Source organism: Sapajus apella, unplaced genomic scaffold, assembly GCF_009761245.1.
Source record: "Sapajus apella isolate SASKATOON/1434 unplaced genomic scaffold, GSC_monkey_1.0 scaffold46, whole genome shotgun sequence".
Classification (NCBI taxonomy): domain Eukaryota; kingdom Metazoa; phylum Chordata; class Mammalia; order Primates; family Cebidae; genus Sapajus; species Sapajus apella.
The window spans coordinates 16,825,083-16,840,414 of record NW_022436986.1 but is presented as its reverse complement, the minus strand read 5'-3'; the positions used below and the strand labels follow the sequence as shown (position 1 = coordinate 16,840,414).

Sequence of the window (15,332 nt, the reverse complement as noted above, 5' to 3'; positions counted from 1 at the left end):
TGTCAATACTGACTTAGCCATATGTCAAATCCGTGACTCCTATCCTCATATACATACAATTTAAAAGAGGAGGTTATTCAAGTCTATCTAAAGATAACATCACTTAGAGTCAAATACTTCAAGGTATTGTAGTAAGTGGAGTATTTTGAAAGTGAGACTTTTGACAGTTCTTTGTGCATGTTAAGCAGATCCAGAGCTGCTTACATGAACTCTTATACTCCTGCAGAATCTCATATGGTAGTATATGCCTAATACTCCCTGATAAAGCATTAAATGTTACTAATGTATATGGTTAAGCCAATTATCCAGTGAAACATTGGCTACTTTCAGAAATGACAGTTTGTAAAATTCTACTTTGGGTTATGGCATTGAATTCATTATTAAAAATATCACTAGTTGAAATGATTCAGAAAGACAATGATTCTCTCCCTTATCTTTGAGCATTTGGAGTCTCAATTAAACTAAAATAAAAACTATGAACAATTCATTCTACAAAGCTGGATATTTATCAAAAAAAAAAGTGGTGTGCAGAAAGTCAGAAAAGAATCTCCTGAATACATTTGCATGATTCTAAATATGTCAATTTATTAGGTAATGCATATTGTGCAGTTTCCTTTATTCATTCATAATAAAGGAATTAGGATGAAGTATATCAACTATAAAACTCTTGTTATTTTGTCTGCCAAGAATAGGGAAAACAGTAGCTTTCTAGAAATAGTAGAAATAGTTTGGGTGGGCCATTTTTATTAGTTTCAGTAGGATTAAAATAATGACTGGGCACGCTGTAATTCCAGCACTTTGGGAGGCTGAGGCAGGCAGATCACAAGGTCAGGAGATCGAGACCATCCTGGCCAACATAGTGAAACTCTGTCTCCACTAAAAATACAAAAAGTTAGCTGGGAGTGGTGGCACATGCCCATAGTCCCAGCTACTAGGGAGACTGAGGCAGGAGAATCATTTGAACCTGGAGGCAGAGGTTGTGCCACTGCACTCCAGCCTGGCAACAGAAAGAGACTCCATCTCTAATAATAATAATAATAATAATAATAATGTGGTTCTTTTCAACCAATATATTCATCGCCCTTCAACATTTAAAATTTTAAGGACTGTGCTTTGATGATAGTATTTATTCTCAGAATTGGTGTATGTAATAAATAAATGTTTGCTCTCCTAGACATGGTGCTTTGGATAAGGGTGAAGTTAAACTCATACAAATTTAGATTTTATGGTACAATAGACTAAGAAAAAATTGTTTTAATTTTTTTATTTTAAAACCTAATTCTAGTAGTAAATAAATAATAAGAAACAAAATTGGATGAATGATCCAATTAGTTTATTTAAAAGTCAGAGTGTTTGGCTCTGTGTTATCTCTATGCCACTATATTTCAATGTTTTCAAAATAGAGATAGTGTGCATTTGAATTAAGGGCTTTATTTATAAAGTTTGGAAATGAAAATCAATTGTATCTAGAATATAAATTAAGACATTCAGATAGAGAGGTTTTTGGGGGTTTCATGTGTGTAGGCAGTAAATTCTTATTTGGATCATCAAAATCAATTGTCCCGTTCCTTTTAAAACTGTATTTTAGTATTTAACCTTAACATTTTTGTGTAAATGCATGGTTTAGAAACACACAAATAAGACTAGGTTCAAGCATCCAGGTGCCGCCTTACTGGACATCCGTTGTTTGATCAGGAAGTATTAAAATAATCTGAAGCCAATGTTATGTCTTCCTAACTATTATTAGCTGTTTGAAAAGATCTAGATTCTCTTTTATCTGAAGATGCCTTATTCATTGGAAATTAAATGTTTAAATATATTTGAAGATACCATTACGCTCAAGTAAAATGGAAAAAGAGAGGCAACAAAACAAAACAAGCAAAATCTGTGAAATCAGATTGTTTATGAAGCAACTCGTATCGTATTTGCATGTTAACCTTGACCTTATGGCTCCAGAATTTTTAGTGAACCACAAAATCTAAAGATACCTTTTGCATCTATATACAGATATCACCTTCATTTAGCTACACAATACATACTGTTTCAGTGCTTTAATATAAAGGGAAAATGATTAATTTTGAACATGTCCTAAAGCAAAAAATTCTTTTTACTCTATTGTATAACGTTTAATTCAAAAACTCTTTTATTGGTACCACTCCATCTGCTTTCTCATGTCTTTTTTAAAAAAGAATTCAATGATGCCCTTAGTCACTTTGCAAATCACTTATTTTCCAGTCTTCCTGATTTAAAATACGCTAGTCCCAGTGTCATGATACACTGGCCAGAAACTATATCACTGGACATTCTTGCTACTGCAACAGGTGTTTGTCAGTTTCTTAAGTTGCTTTCCTTTCCCCTGAGGTGGTGTTATTTCCGGTACATTCCAAAGGCTCTGAAAAAAACTTCTGCAGTCTCCTGCCAAGCTAAATCACCACTCCAGGCTCAAAGTTATTTAGAATCCATTGTCTTCCAGGTTTATTACACAGACAAATTGTGTATGTCTTTCTGTATTTCCAACTTTTAGCAACTAAAATATTTACTAAGAGTTTGGTAAAACTAAAACTGAAAACAAAAGTAATTTTTATCCAGAAGCAAATGCTCTGGATGTCTGGGAACAAGGTTGATTCTATTCCCGGCAAACCTAATGCGAAAAGGTTTTCATCATCCAACTAGACCACCCTGAAACCTGACATACACATAAACAAAATAGACCTTGATAACTTGCAGTATATATGCTTATGTTTTGCCCTAGAAATCAGGCCTCTGCACACAGTTTGTGGCTGAGCCTTTTATTGCAGAACTTAGGAGCAAAATATTGGTACCGATTGCTTATGTATATAGTTTCTTTCCTTGTCATACATCTCTCCCTTACTTCATCAGGTAAAACCCAAGCCCACCATACTATCAATCAGTCATGGTCATATCTCTCTTACACACACACGCTTTAGAACTATGACAAGGCAACAAGAAGACACGATCGCTCAAACCAACCTTTTGGAAGTTTCTCAGTTCCGCTGAAGGCGACCAGAGTAAGAATATGTACCAGTGGAATGTTGACGAGCTCTCTCATGATTAATCCAGGCTCACGCAGGACAAAGTTCCTTCTGGACAACACAAGGAAAATGCCTCCACGGTTTACATTTTAAAGCATAGTTGGTGGCAAAAGGGTCGTCTGCTAATGACTGTTTGTGTCAGCAGCTCCACAGGCTCTAAGTATAATCAGGAATTCTCAGACTTGGCTGCAATGATGGACACAACCAGCTGGTGAGTATCCACGTAGGCCAGGAACGCAAGTGTAGGGCTGGAGGAACAAGGGCAAGAAAATCCCTTTAGAATCCCTTTTAAGACAGTGGCAGAAGACAATACCACATGCCTTTTGCAACCATCACTGTATTTTCAGAGGTATAGGTGTCCTGACCTTCGGATTCAGCACCACATCTCTCCTGGACTCAAACCAGAAATCTGGGCCTATTTAATCTCCATTCTTCCCCTCTCTCACCCCACTCCCACTCCCACATTCAGCCCATTCCAATTCCTACAGATTTTTCCAACGAAATAGTCCTTGTATTGCCTTCTCTCTGTCTTGGGTCTTACCATTCTCTATCTTTTTTCAGATAGTCGCTCCAGCTCAAAATCCTTTCGTGCCTTCTCATAACATAAAAATATATTTAAACCTGCCTAATCTGCCTAATATGACAGGCTTTACTGTAATCTGCATGCTTTGCTGTATGTTAGTATTATCTTTTACAATCCTTTTTTCAGAGTCAGGGTCTTGCTCTGTTGCCCGGGCCGGAGTGCAGTGGTGTAATCATAGCTCACTGTAACCTCAACCTCCTGGACTCAAGTGATCCTTTCAGAGTAGCTAGGACTACAGACACCTGCCACTACAGCAGGCTAATTTATTTTTATTTTTTGTAGAGATGGCAGTCAGGCTATGTGACCCAGGCTGGTCTCAAACTCCTGGCCACAAGTGATGATCCCACCTCACCCTCTCAAAGTTCTGGAACTACAAGCATGAACTACTGTGTCCAGCCTCATGCAGCTTCTTATATTCAACAACCTGCATGATGGTTCCCTGTATACAGCTTTCCTCTTCCATGAATTGTTCATACCATTCCCTTCTCTTGGGATACTACTCTCCTCCTTTCAACCCAGTTCAAATCTCTCTCAACTTGATTATCATCTCCTCCTGGGAGAAAAATCCCATATCTTTCCAAAGCTGTGTTATGTTTGTCTTCTCTGGGTTTCCATAACATACTGTGCACATCTCTACCGTTGCACTGACCATTTGAATTTTTTTTGCCCTCATGTTGGTGTCTCCTTCATTCTTTGGCCTCAGGAGTTCATTTGTAGAAGTTTAGAGTCAGGTAGTGTGATGCCTCCAGCCTTGTTCTTTTTGCTTAGGATTGTCTTGGCTCTTCGGGCTCATTTTTGGTTCCATATGAAATTTAAAGTAGGTTTTTCTAATTCTGTAAAGAAAGTCAATGGTAGCTTGATGGTAATAGCATTGAATCTATAAATTACTTTGGGCAGTATGGCCATTTTCACGATATTGATTTTTCCTATTCATGAGCGTGGAATGTTTTTACATTTCTTTGTGGCCTCTTATTTCCTTAAGCAGTGATTTGTAGTTCTCCTTGAAGAGGTCCTTCACATCCCTTGTTAGTTGTATTCCTAGGTATTTTATTCTCTTTGTAGCAATTGTGAATGGCAGTTTGCTCATAATTTGGCTGTTATTGGTGTATAGGAGTGCTTGTGATTTTTGCACACTGATTTTGTATCCTGAGACTTTGCTGAAGTTGTTTATCAGCTTAAGGAGTTTTTGGACTGAGACGATGGGGTTTTCTAAATATACAATCATGTCAACTGCAAACAGAGACAATTTGACTTCCTCTTTTTCTATTTGAATACCCTTTATTTCTTTCTCTTATCTGATTGCCCTGGCCAGAACTTCCAATACTGTGTTGGATAGGAGTGGTAAAAGAGGGCACCCTTGTCTTGTGCCTGTTTTCAAAGGGAATGCTGCCAGCTTTTGCACATTCAGTATGATATTGACTGTGGGTTTGTAATAAATAGCTCCTATTATTTTGAGAGACATTCCACCAGTAGCTAATTTATTGAGAATTTTTAGCATGAATTGTGTTGAATTTTATTGAAGGTCTTTTCTGCATCTGTTGAGATAATCATGTGGTTTTTGTGATTGGTTCTGTTTATGTGATTGATTAAATTTATTGATTTTCATATGTTGAACTAGCCTTGTATCCCAGGGATGAAGCCAACTTAATCTTGGTGGATAAACGTTTTGATGTGCTGCTGGATTCAGTTTGCCAGTATTTTATTGAGGATTTTCACATCAATGTTCATCATGAATATTGGCCTGAAATTTTCTTTTTTTTTTTTTTTTTGGTTGCGTCTCTGCCAGGTTTTGGTATCAGGTTGATGCTGGCCTCACAAAATGAGTTATGAAGGAGTCCCTCTTGTTCTGTTGTTTGGAATAGTCTCAGAAGGAATGGTACCAGCTTCTGTTTGTACCTCTAGAATTCAGCTGTAAATCCGTCTGGTCCTGGGCTTTTTTTGTTTGATAGGCTATTAAATACTGCCACAATTTCAGAACTTCTTATTGATTTATTCAGGGATTCAACTTGTTCCTGGTTTACTAAATCAGCATGGTAATGGTACTAAAACAGAGATATAGACCAATGGAACAGAACAGTGGCCTCAGAAATAACCCAATCTCATCAATACAACCGTCTCATCTTTGACAAACCAGACAAAAACAAGCAATGAGGAAAAGATTCCCTATTTAATAAATGGTGTTGGGAAAACTGGCTAGCCATATGCAGAAAACTAAAACTGGACCCCTTCCTTACAACTTATACAAAAATTAACCCAAGATGGATTAAAGACTTAAATGCCAAACCTCAAATCATAAAAACCCTAGAAGAAAACTTAGGCAGTACCATTCAGGACATAGGCATGGGCAAAGACTTCATGACTAAATCACTGAAAGCAATGGCAACAAAAGTCAAAATTGACAAATGGGATCTAATTAAAATAAAGAGCTTCTGCACAGCGAAAGAAAGTACCAGAGTGAACAGGCAACCTGAAGAATTGGAGAAAACTTTTGCAATCTATCCATCTTACAAAGGGCTAATATCTTGAATCTGTAAGAAACTTAGGCAAATTTACAGCAAAAAAACCAACCCCATCAAAAAGTGGGTGAAGCATATGAACAGACACTTCTCAAAATAAGACATATATGTGGCCAAAAAACATATAAAATAAAGCTCATTGGCTGAGTGTGGTGGCTCATGCCTGTAATCCCAGCACTTTGGGAGGCTGAGGTGGTGGATCATAAGGTCAGAAGTTTGAGACCAGCCTGACCAAATGGTGAAACCCCATCTCTACTAAAAACACAAAAATTAGCCGTGTGTAGTCCCAGCTACTCAGGAGGCTGAGGCAGGAGAACTGCTTGAACCCAGGACACAGAGATTGGAATGAGCCAAGATTACACCACTACCCTCCAGCTGGGTGACAGAGCAAGACTCCCTGTGAAAGAAAAAAGATAAAAATCTCATCATCACTAGATATTAGAGTAATGCAAATCAAAACCACAATGAGATACCATCTCATGACAGTTAGAATGGCAATCATTAAAAAAATCAGAAAACAGTTGCAGGAGAGGATGTGGAGAAATAGGAACACTTTTACGCTGTTGATGGAAGTATAAATTAGTTAAACTATTGTGGAAGACATTGTGATTTCTCAAGGATCTAGGACCAGAAATACCATTTGACCTGCAATCTCATTACTGGGTATATACCCAAATGATTGTAAATCATTCTATAAATACACATGCACATGTATGTTTACTGTAGCCCTATTAACAATAGCAAAGACTTGGAACCAACCCAAATGCCCATCAATGATAGACTGGATAAAGAAAATGTGGCACATATACACCATGGAATACTATACAGCCATAAAAATGATGACTTCATGTTCTTTGCAGGGAGAAGGATGAAGAGGATGAAACTGAAAACCATTATTTGTGGCAAACTAACACAGGAACAGAAAACCAAACACTACATGTTTTCACTGATAAGTGGGAGTTGAACAATGAGACTACATGGACGCAGGGAGGGGAACATCACACACTGGGGCCTGTCAGGGGGTGAGGGGCTAGGGAAGAGATAACATTAGATGACGGGCTGATAGATAGAGCAAACAACCATGGCACGTGTATAGCTATGTGACAAACCTGAACATTCTGCACAAGCATCCCAGAACTTAAAGTATAATAATAATAGAAATATTTTTTAAAAGTTGAGAAATAAGGATATTAATTTTATCATTAATTTTGATACCAAAAATTGGAAATGAAAATATCTAACAATGAGGATAGATTAAGTACATTATATTACATCTACATATTGGAATATTAAAAATATCTAAAATGATAATGCAGAAAAATGGGTAATGCCAAGGAAAGATGTTCACAATAAGGGGTTGAATGAAAAAGGTAATTATTAATATTTCTAGATAAGGATGCAGAGATTTGGTTGTACATTTCTTGTGCAATACTACAACCAACATAAGAAAAGCAGAAAAGGATATATTGTGAAAAATTAATCTCTTGTTTGCTCTAGACACACAGCACCCTATCCCTGTGGCAGCAATTACTCATTTATTTTATTTCTTAATCTTCCAGAAGTAACTTATTCTTATGCAAACATAGGTATGAATAAAGAGCTCATTTTTATTCAAATGACCACACTACTGCACAGTCTAAATTTCCTACTGAGAGGTAATATGGTTTCTAATTTGCTATGCATCCTTCTAGATCTTTTTGTATACATTTACACACATACTTATGTATATATAGAAATACGTAGTTTTGCTTTGTAGCAAGGCTTTTATGAATGGTATCTTCCTCTATGTAAGTATCTGTTTGCATTCTTAAAAAAGAGATGACAAGATAGAATTAGACATGCCAAAGATTTTCAGAGGAAATGCTTGTGAAGAATAAAGGGGAGAGGGGACATATGCAGGAGGTGAGAACATTCAGACTGCATCACAGTTCTGACACCTGTGAAAGGAGAGATGGAAGGAATCAGGACAGGATGGGAGGAGACTCAGACTTCAGTGCAGCTCTGAGAAAGTTTCATCCATGGCCGTGGGGAGTCACCAAACAAAGATTGCCCTATTAGGGGAATCCTGCACTGGGTAGAAATGGTGTGGTTGTGCAATCTCTTGCTATGCTCAATTGTCGGCTGGGAGAAACCCACGGAGAGTGTAGTTTTGGTGTGCACACTATCAGCTGGTGACTAATCACACTCCTTGGCAACAGATTCTCATGAAGTCACACCTGAAGGCACACCTCCATGGCTGCCCAATGTACTACATCATAAATTGTGTTTCCTCACTGAACAATATGTCTTAGAGACTTTGCCATGTTTTATACCCTACCTCACTATTTCCATTAGTTACACAGCCTTCTGTGTCATGGATGTACAATGGTATATTTGACTAGTCTACTTCTCTATTGATGGGCATTTGGGATGCTTTCGATTGGATACAAATTTCTTTCACTTTCCTACTGTTACAAAGAGTGCTGCAATGCAAATCCCTATAAATGCTTCTTTTTGTTCTTGTGTAAAAATTTCTTTCAGGAAACCACTGGCAATTGAAACTAGATTGGATTAAAGGGTTGGCAAATTTTACATTGTAAAGGGTATGACTAAATTGTTCAATTACACCATTCTGAACAGTAATGAAGGAGAAACCCACTTTCTCATACTCTCATTAACACTTATCTTTCAATTTTTGTATTTAAATAGAAATTGGCATTTCATTGCTGTAATTTACACTTATTTCACTGAAAACTATTCTATATATATTTATTGTTACTCCTTTTCCTCTCCTGTGGTTTTGGTCTATTTTTCTTAGGCCATTTTTTTTTTGTCTTGTTGATTTATAGGAGTTTTTAATACTCTGGATGTAAATAATTTGCTGTGTGTCTCTTACATATTTTGCAAGTGTTTTCTAGGGAGATCGCTCCTACTACCTAGCCATAGTGATTGGTTCAGAGATGGGACTCATGCCTTAGGCTGTACTGGAGGCTTCCCTGGTTTTTTACTGGAGCTAATGCAAAATAAGCTTCTCCTTCTTCTGAGATCTCCACTTGTGAGAACTTGATAACCCAGGGCTGCTGGACACCCTTATGTTCCACTAACAAAAGATAATGTGTTAGCCATTTTATCTTGCTTTGCCCAAAGCTAGACTTATCCATTGGGCTTCCCTGTTATTTATAAATTTAATAAATTCTTTTTTTTTTGGCTTGGCTAATATCAGTTAACTTCTTAAACTGCAATAAAAATAATCCTAATATTATATTATTTATTTATTTATTTATTTTTATATTTTGAGATGAGTTTTGCTTTGTCTTCCAGGCTGAAGTGCAGTGGCACCATCATGGATCAATATAGCCTCAATCTCTTGGGTTCAGGCCATCCTCCTGCTTCAGCCTCCAGAGTACCTGAGACTACAGGTATGTGCTTATATACCTGGCTACTTTTAAAATTTGTTGTATATACAGGGTCTTATTATATTGTTTAGGCTTGTCTCAACTCCTGACCTCTAGTGATCCTTCTGCCTCAGTCTCCCAAAGTGCTGGAATCACAGGCATGAGCCATCATGCCCAGCTATAATACAGTTTTGATAGAAGAGATGTAGATGTCATCAGATTTCTTCTCTAACTATATCCTGTGAATGCCCAAAGTAGTTTATAGATTCAGTGCTATTCCCATCAAAGTACCATTGACATTCTTAACAGAACTAGAAAAAAACTACTTTAAAATTCATATGGAACAAAAAAAGTACCCACATAGCCAAGACAATCCTAAGCAGAAAGAACAAAGCTGGAGGCATCATGTTGCCTGACTTTGATCTGTACCACAAGGCTATAGTAACCAAACCGGCATGGCACTGGTACCAAAACATATATACACCAATGGAACAGAATAAAGACCTCAGAAATAAGACCACACCACTACAACCATCTAATCTTTGACACACCTGACAAAAACAAGCAGTGGGATCTTGAGCAAAAACAACACAGCTGGATGTATCACACTATCTAACTTACAAATACAGAGATGTACCACATAACAATGTTTCAGTTTACAATGGACCACATATATGACAGTGGTTCCATGAGATTGTAATGAAGCTGAAAAATTCCCTATCACATAGTAACATTGCAGGTGTCCTAATGTCATTGTACAACACATTACTCACATGATTATGGTGATGCTGGTGTAAAACAAACCTTCTGCACTTCTAGTTATATAAAAATATAGCACATGCAATTACGTACAGTATATAATACTTGTTAATGATAATAAATGATCATATTGCTGGTTCATGTATTTACTGTACTATATTTTTATTATTTTGGTGTGTACACCCTGTACTTATTTAAAAACAAAAAATTTCTTCCATTTCTGTTGGTTGCCGATGCACTCTAATGACTGATTCTTTTGCTGTGCAGAAGCTGTGGAGTTTGATTAGGTCCCATTTGTCTATTTTGCCTTTTGTCTATTTTGTCTATTTGTCTATTTTGTCTATTTTGTCTTTAATCCATCTGGAGTTACTTTTAGTGTAAGGTGTCAGGAAGGGGTCCAGTTTCTGCTTTCTGCACATGGCTAGCCAGTTTTCCCAACACCATTTATTAAACAGGGAATCATTTCCCTATTGCTTGTTTTTGTCAGGTTTGTCAAAGATCGGATGGTTGTAGATATGTTGTGTTGCCTCCGAGGCCTCTGTTCTGTTCCATTGGTTTATATCTCTGTTTTGGTACCAGTACCATGCTGTTTTGATTACTGTAGCCTTGTAGTATAGTTTGAAGTCCGGTAGTGTGATGCCTCCCACTTTGTTCTTTTTGCTTAGAATTGTCTTGGCTATGCGGGCTCTCTTTTGGTTCCATATGAAGTTTAAGGTGGTTTTTTCCAGTTCTGCGAAGAAGGTCATTGGTAGCTTGATGGGGATAGCATTGACTCTGTAAATTATGTTGGGCAGTATGGCCATTTTCACGATATTGATTCTTCCTAACCATGATCATGGAATGTTTCACCATCTGTTTGTGTCCTCTCTTATTTCGTTGAGCAGTGGCCTGTAGTTCTCCCTGAAGAGATCCTTTACATTCCTTGTTAGTTGTATTCCTAGGTATTTTATTCTCTTTGTAGCAATTGTGAATGGCAGTTCGTTCTTGATTTGGCTCTCTTTAAGTCTGTTGTTGGTGTATAGGAATGCTTGTGATTTTTCACATTGATTTTTGTATCCTGAGACTTTGCTGAAGTTGCTTATCAATTTCAGGAGATTTGGGGCTGATGGGGCCCAAAATCTTGATTGTAGATGATGGGGTCTTCTAGATATACAATCATGTCATCTGCAAATAGAGACAATTTGACTTCCTCCTTTCCTATTTGAATACCCTTTATTTCTTTTTCTTGCCTGATTGCTCTGGCTAGAACTTCCGCTACTATACTGAATAGGAATGGTGAGAGAGGGCAACCTTGTCTAGTGCCAGATTTCAAAGGGAATGCTTCCAGTTTTTGCCCATTCAGTATGATATTGGCTGTTGTCTGACAAAGGGCTAATATCCAGAATTTACAAAGAACTAAAACAGATCTACAAGAAAAAAACAAATAAGCCCATTCAAAAGTGGGCGAAGGATATGAACAGACACTTTACGAAAGAAGACATACATGAGGCCAACAAACATGTGAAAAAATGCTCATCATCACTGGTCATTAGAGAAATGCAAATCAAAACTACATTGAGATACCATCTCATGCCAGTTAGAATGGCAATCATTAAAAAATCTGGAGACAACAGATGCTGGAGAGGATGTGGAGAAATAGGAACACTTTTGCACTGTTGGTGGGAGTGTAAATTAGTTCAACCATTGTGGAAGATGGTGTGGCAATTCCTCAAGGACCTAGAAATAGAAATTCCATTTGACCCAGCAATCCCATTACTGGGTATATATCCAAAGGATTACAAATCATTCTACTATAAGGACACATGTACACGAATGTTCATTGCAGCACTGTTTACAATAGCAAAGACCTGGAACCAACCAAAATGCCCGTCGACGATAGACTGGACAGGGAAAATGTGGCACATATACACCATGGAATATTATGCAGCCATCAAAAACGATGAGTTTGTGTCCTTTGTAGGGACATGGATGAACCTGGAAACCATCATTCTCAGCAAACTGACAGAAGAGCAGAAGATCAAACACCACATGTTCTTACTCATAGGCAGGTGTCGAACAATAAGAACACATGGACACAGGGAGGGGAGCACTACACACTGGGGTCTGTTGGGGGAAATCGGGGAGGGGTGGGGAGGTGGGGAGAGATAGCATGGGGAGAAATGCCAGATATAGGTGAAAGAGAGGAAGGCAGCAAATCACACTGCCATGTGTGTACCTATGCAACAATCTTGCATGTTCTTCACATGTACCCCAAAACCTAAAATGCAATAAAAAAACATAAAAAATAAAATAAATACAAAAATTAACTGTAAAACAGCCTCAGGCATGTTTTCTAGAAGAATACATTGTTACCATAGGAGATGACAGCTCCATGCATGTTATTGCCCCGAGGACCTTCCAGCAGGACAAGATGTTGAAGGACAGTGAGTTTTTATCCTGACCCTGTGTAGGCCAAGGCTATTGTGTGTGTTTGTCTTAGTGTTTAACAAAAAAGTTTAAAAAGTAAAAAAATAAAAATAAAAAATGTAAAGATAGAAAAGAGCTTAAGGATATAGAGAAAAAACATTTTGATAGCTGAACAATATATTTATGTTTCCAACAAAATATTATTACAGAAGAGTCAAAAAGCTTACAAATTTAAAAAGTTTATAAAATAAAATAAATAAAGATAGATGGTAAGCTAAAGTTAATTTATTATTGAAGAAAGAAAAATATTTAAAAAATAAATTTAGTGTAGCTTAAGCGTACAGTGTGTATAGAGTCTACAGTAGTGTAGACTAGTGTCCTAGGCCTTCTTCACATTCACACACCATTCACTCAGTGACTTACTCAGAGCAACCTCCAGTCCTGAAACCTTCATTTGCAGTAAGTGCCCAATACAGGTGTACCATTTGTATCTTTTATACTGTATTTTATACTGTATTTTCAGGGACAAGGATGAAGCTGGAAACCATGATTTTTTATGTTTAGATACACAAATACCACTGTATTACAACTGCCTGCAGTATTCAGTGTAGTAACATGTTGACAGGTTTACAGTCTAGGAGCAATAGGATATCCGTACAGCCTAGGTGTGCAGTGGGCTATGCCATCAAGGTTTCTGTAAGTACACTCTGTGATGATCACACCATAACAAAATGAACTATTGATGCATTTCTCAAAACATCTCCTGATGTTAGGTGATAAATAACTGTATACTGTGAAGCTATAGTAATCAAAACAGCATGGTACTGGCATAAAAACAGACAAATAGACTAATGGAACAGAATAGAGAACCTAGAAATAAATGTATGCCTTTATGATCAATTGATTTTTTAAATAAAGATGACAAGAATATACAAAAATAGTCTCTTCAACAAATTGTGTTGGGACAACTGGATAGCCACAACTGGAGGCATCTTGCTACCTGATTTTTGGGAGTGTACAGCAGGTTGATGTTCAACCATGAGGTAGCATATGGTCATAAAATAGATGGAGCAAAAACAAGGGCCCAGGATTTTACCTTGGTAACACCAACCTACAGAGACTGTATTGAAGAAGAAGAAGAGCAAGTTAGTAAAACAAAAGATAGTAAGGAAACTATTGCCAGAGAAGCTGGAGGGATCCAGGTGTGTGCATTCTTGTAAGAAGGAGAAGGAAGTACCTAAAGAGAAAGAGATCAAAGAGATCAAATTGGTTAAATGCTGCTGAGAGGGTGAGGACGGTCTAGACAAGGGAAGTATCCATCTGATTTGGCTAGATAGTGACCTTGACAGGAGTAATTCATAGTTGCAGACTTAACGGTTAACATGAGCACAAAAAAAAAAAAAAAAAAAAAAAAGGTTTTAGACAACATTTCACATGACAAGTCCTTAGGTGAGTCCTGCATCTATTAATTTCAGTTCAATTTAATTTCACTTACACATCCCAATTTCAGAAAATGAAAGCATTATCTATTCAAACTACTAACACTATATTTAAAGTAGCTTTGCAAATTGCTTCCTAAAATTATTACTCCTCTTTCTTGCCAGGTTATTGAAAGATAAGAAAATGAATACAATCAACTCTCCCTACTCCTTACCTAGCAACAATTGCTAGTTGCACATGCAGTATGAAAATGGTTCTGTGTGTGATTGAATACAATAATGGAATCTTCTAGCATCATCTATAAATAGGGCAGCACAGTTGTAATAAAGATACTGGCTAAATAAGGGCTAAAAAATGTGTAATGCTGATGTCATGGCTACCTGGAAAATAATTTTCCCATTTTGAGAAACATACGACCTCAGGAAAGAGAATCCTTCAGTTTAGTCCCTCAGAAGCTCAGCAGCACCAAATTATGCTAGGAACACTATGCTGCACAACTGAATCAGTATGACATGTCAATTTATTCATAGGCTATTTTTAAAACAATCACTTAGAGCTGATGCAAGATTAATAAATAGGGTCTATGCATAACTCCAATGCTCTCGGGAGATTTAATTTAATAAAAATATACACCCACAGATAAAACTTATTTTTGTAATGTCCTGGTCATCACCAGGATTAGGAAAGCAAACCAGCTTTGTTTCTGGCCCTTTCTCAAAGCCTGAGTGTGTGGCTTACGGACCAGACTAGAGAGGTTCCTCTGGATTAGCCCAGGGCAGGGGCTGGTTTGAACTGTGTTGACTAGAGAAACTCCTGGCGATTTTGAGCTGTGATTTACACAGGCCTTTATGTGTTATTACAATATGTACCTAAGAAGAAATTTTCTGTGGTTTTCTGTCTTCATCAGTGAAGTAACTTTGAGATGTTTCTTTGGCAATAGCCTAATGAAGAAATTGTTGGTTGTAGCTTTCCAGATTAGGAAATATTTGGGGACTGCAATAAACTGATGTGATTTTGGAGCACTATTTGTTCTTTCACATTTTCTTTTTAAAAATATCTTTCTGATTATAGTTATTTATTGTAAAATAATAATAAAAGGACCATAAAACGTTGAGAACAACCAAAACAAAAACAACGATCATGTCTCAGTAGTTCCAAAACTTAGGAAACAAATATTATTACCATGTTTGTACATGTATTT

At 37.1% G+C, this 15,332-nt stretch overlaps 1 protein-coding gene across 6 annotated transcripts in view; it reads right to left on the bottom strand.

Moving 5' to 3' along the window:
- MUSK (muscle associated receptor tyrosine kinase) overlaps nucleotides 1-14,611 on the bottom strand; it is a 135,233-nt gene extending 120,622 nt beyond the window's left edge. For 4 of the 6 annotated variants that reach the window (XM_032240326.1, XM_032240327.1, XM_032240328.1 and 1 more), the window contains exons 1-2: nucleotides 14,512-14,611; nucleotides 2,992-3,301 (exon numbers count right to left, since the gene is read on the bottom strand). In XM_032240326.1, coding sequence (XP_032096217.1) covers nucleotides 2,992-3,070 — 79 coding nt within the window. In that variant the 5' untranslated portion in view covers nucleotides 3,071-3,301; nucleotides 14,512-14,611. The remainder of the gene's footprint in view (nucleotides 1-2,991; nucleotides 3,302-14,511) is intronic. The other 2 variants (XM_032240330.1, XM_032240331.1) reach the window with 1 other exon arrangement.
- Between the last annotated feature and the right edge of the window lie 721 nt (nucleotides 14,612-15,332).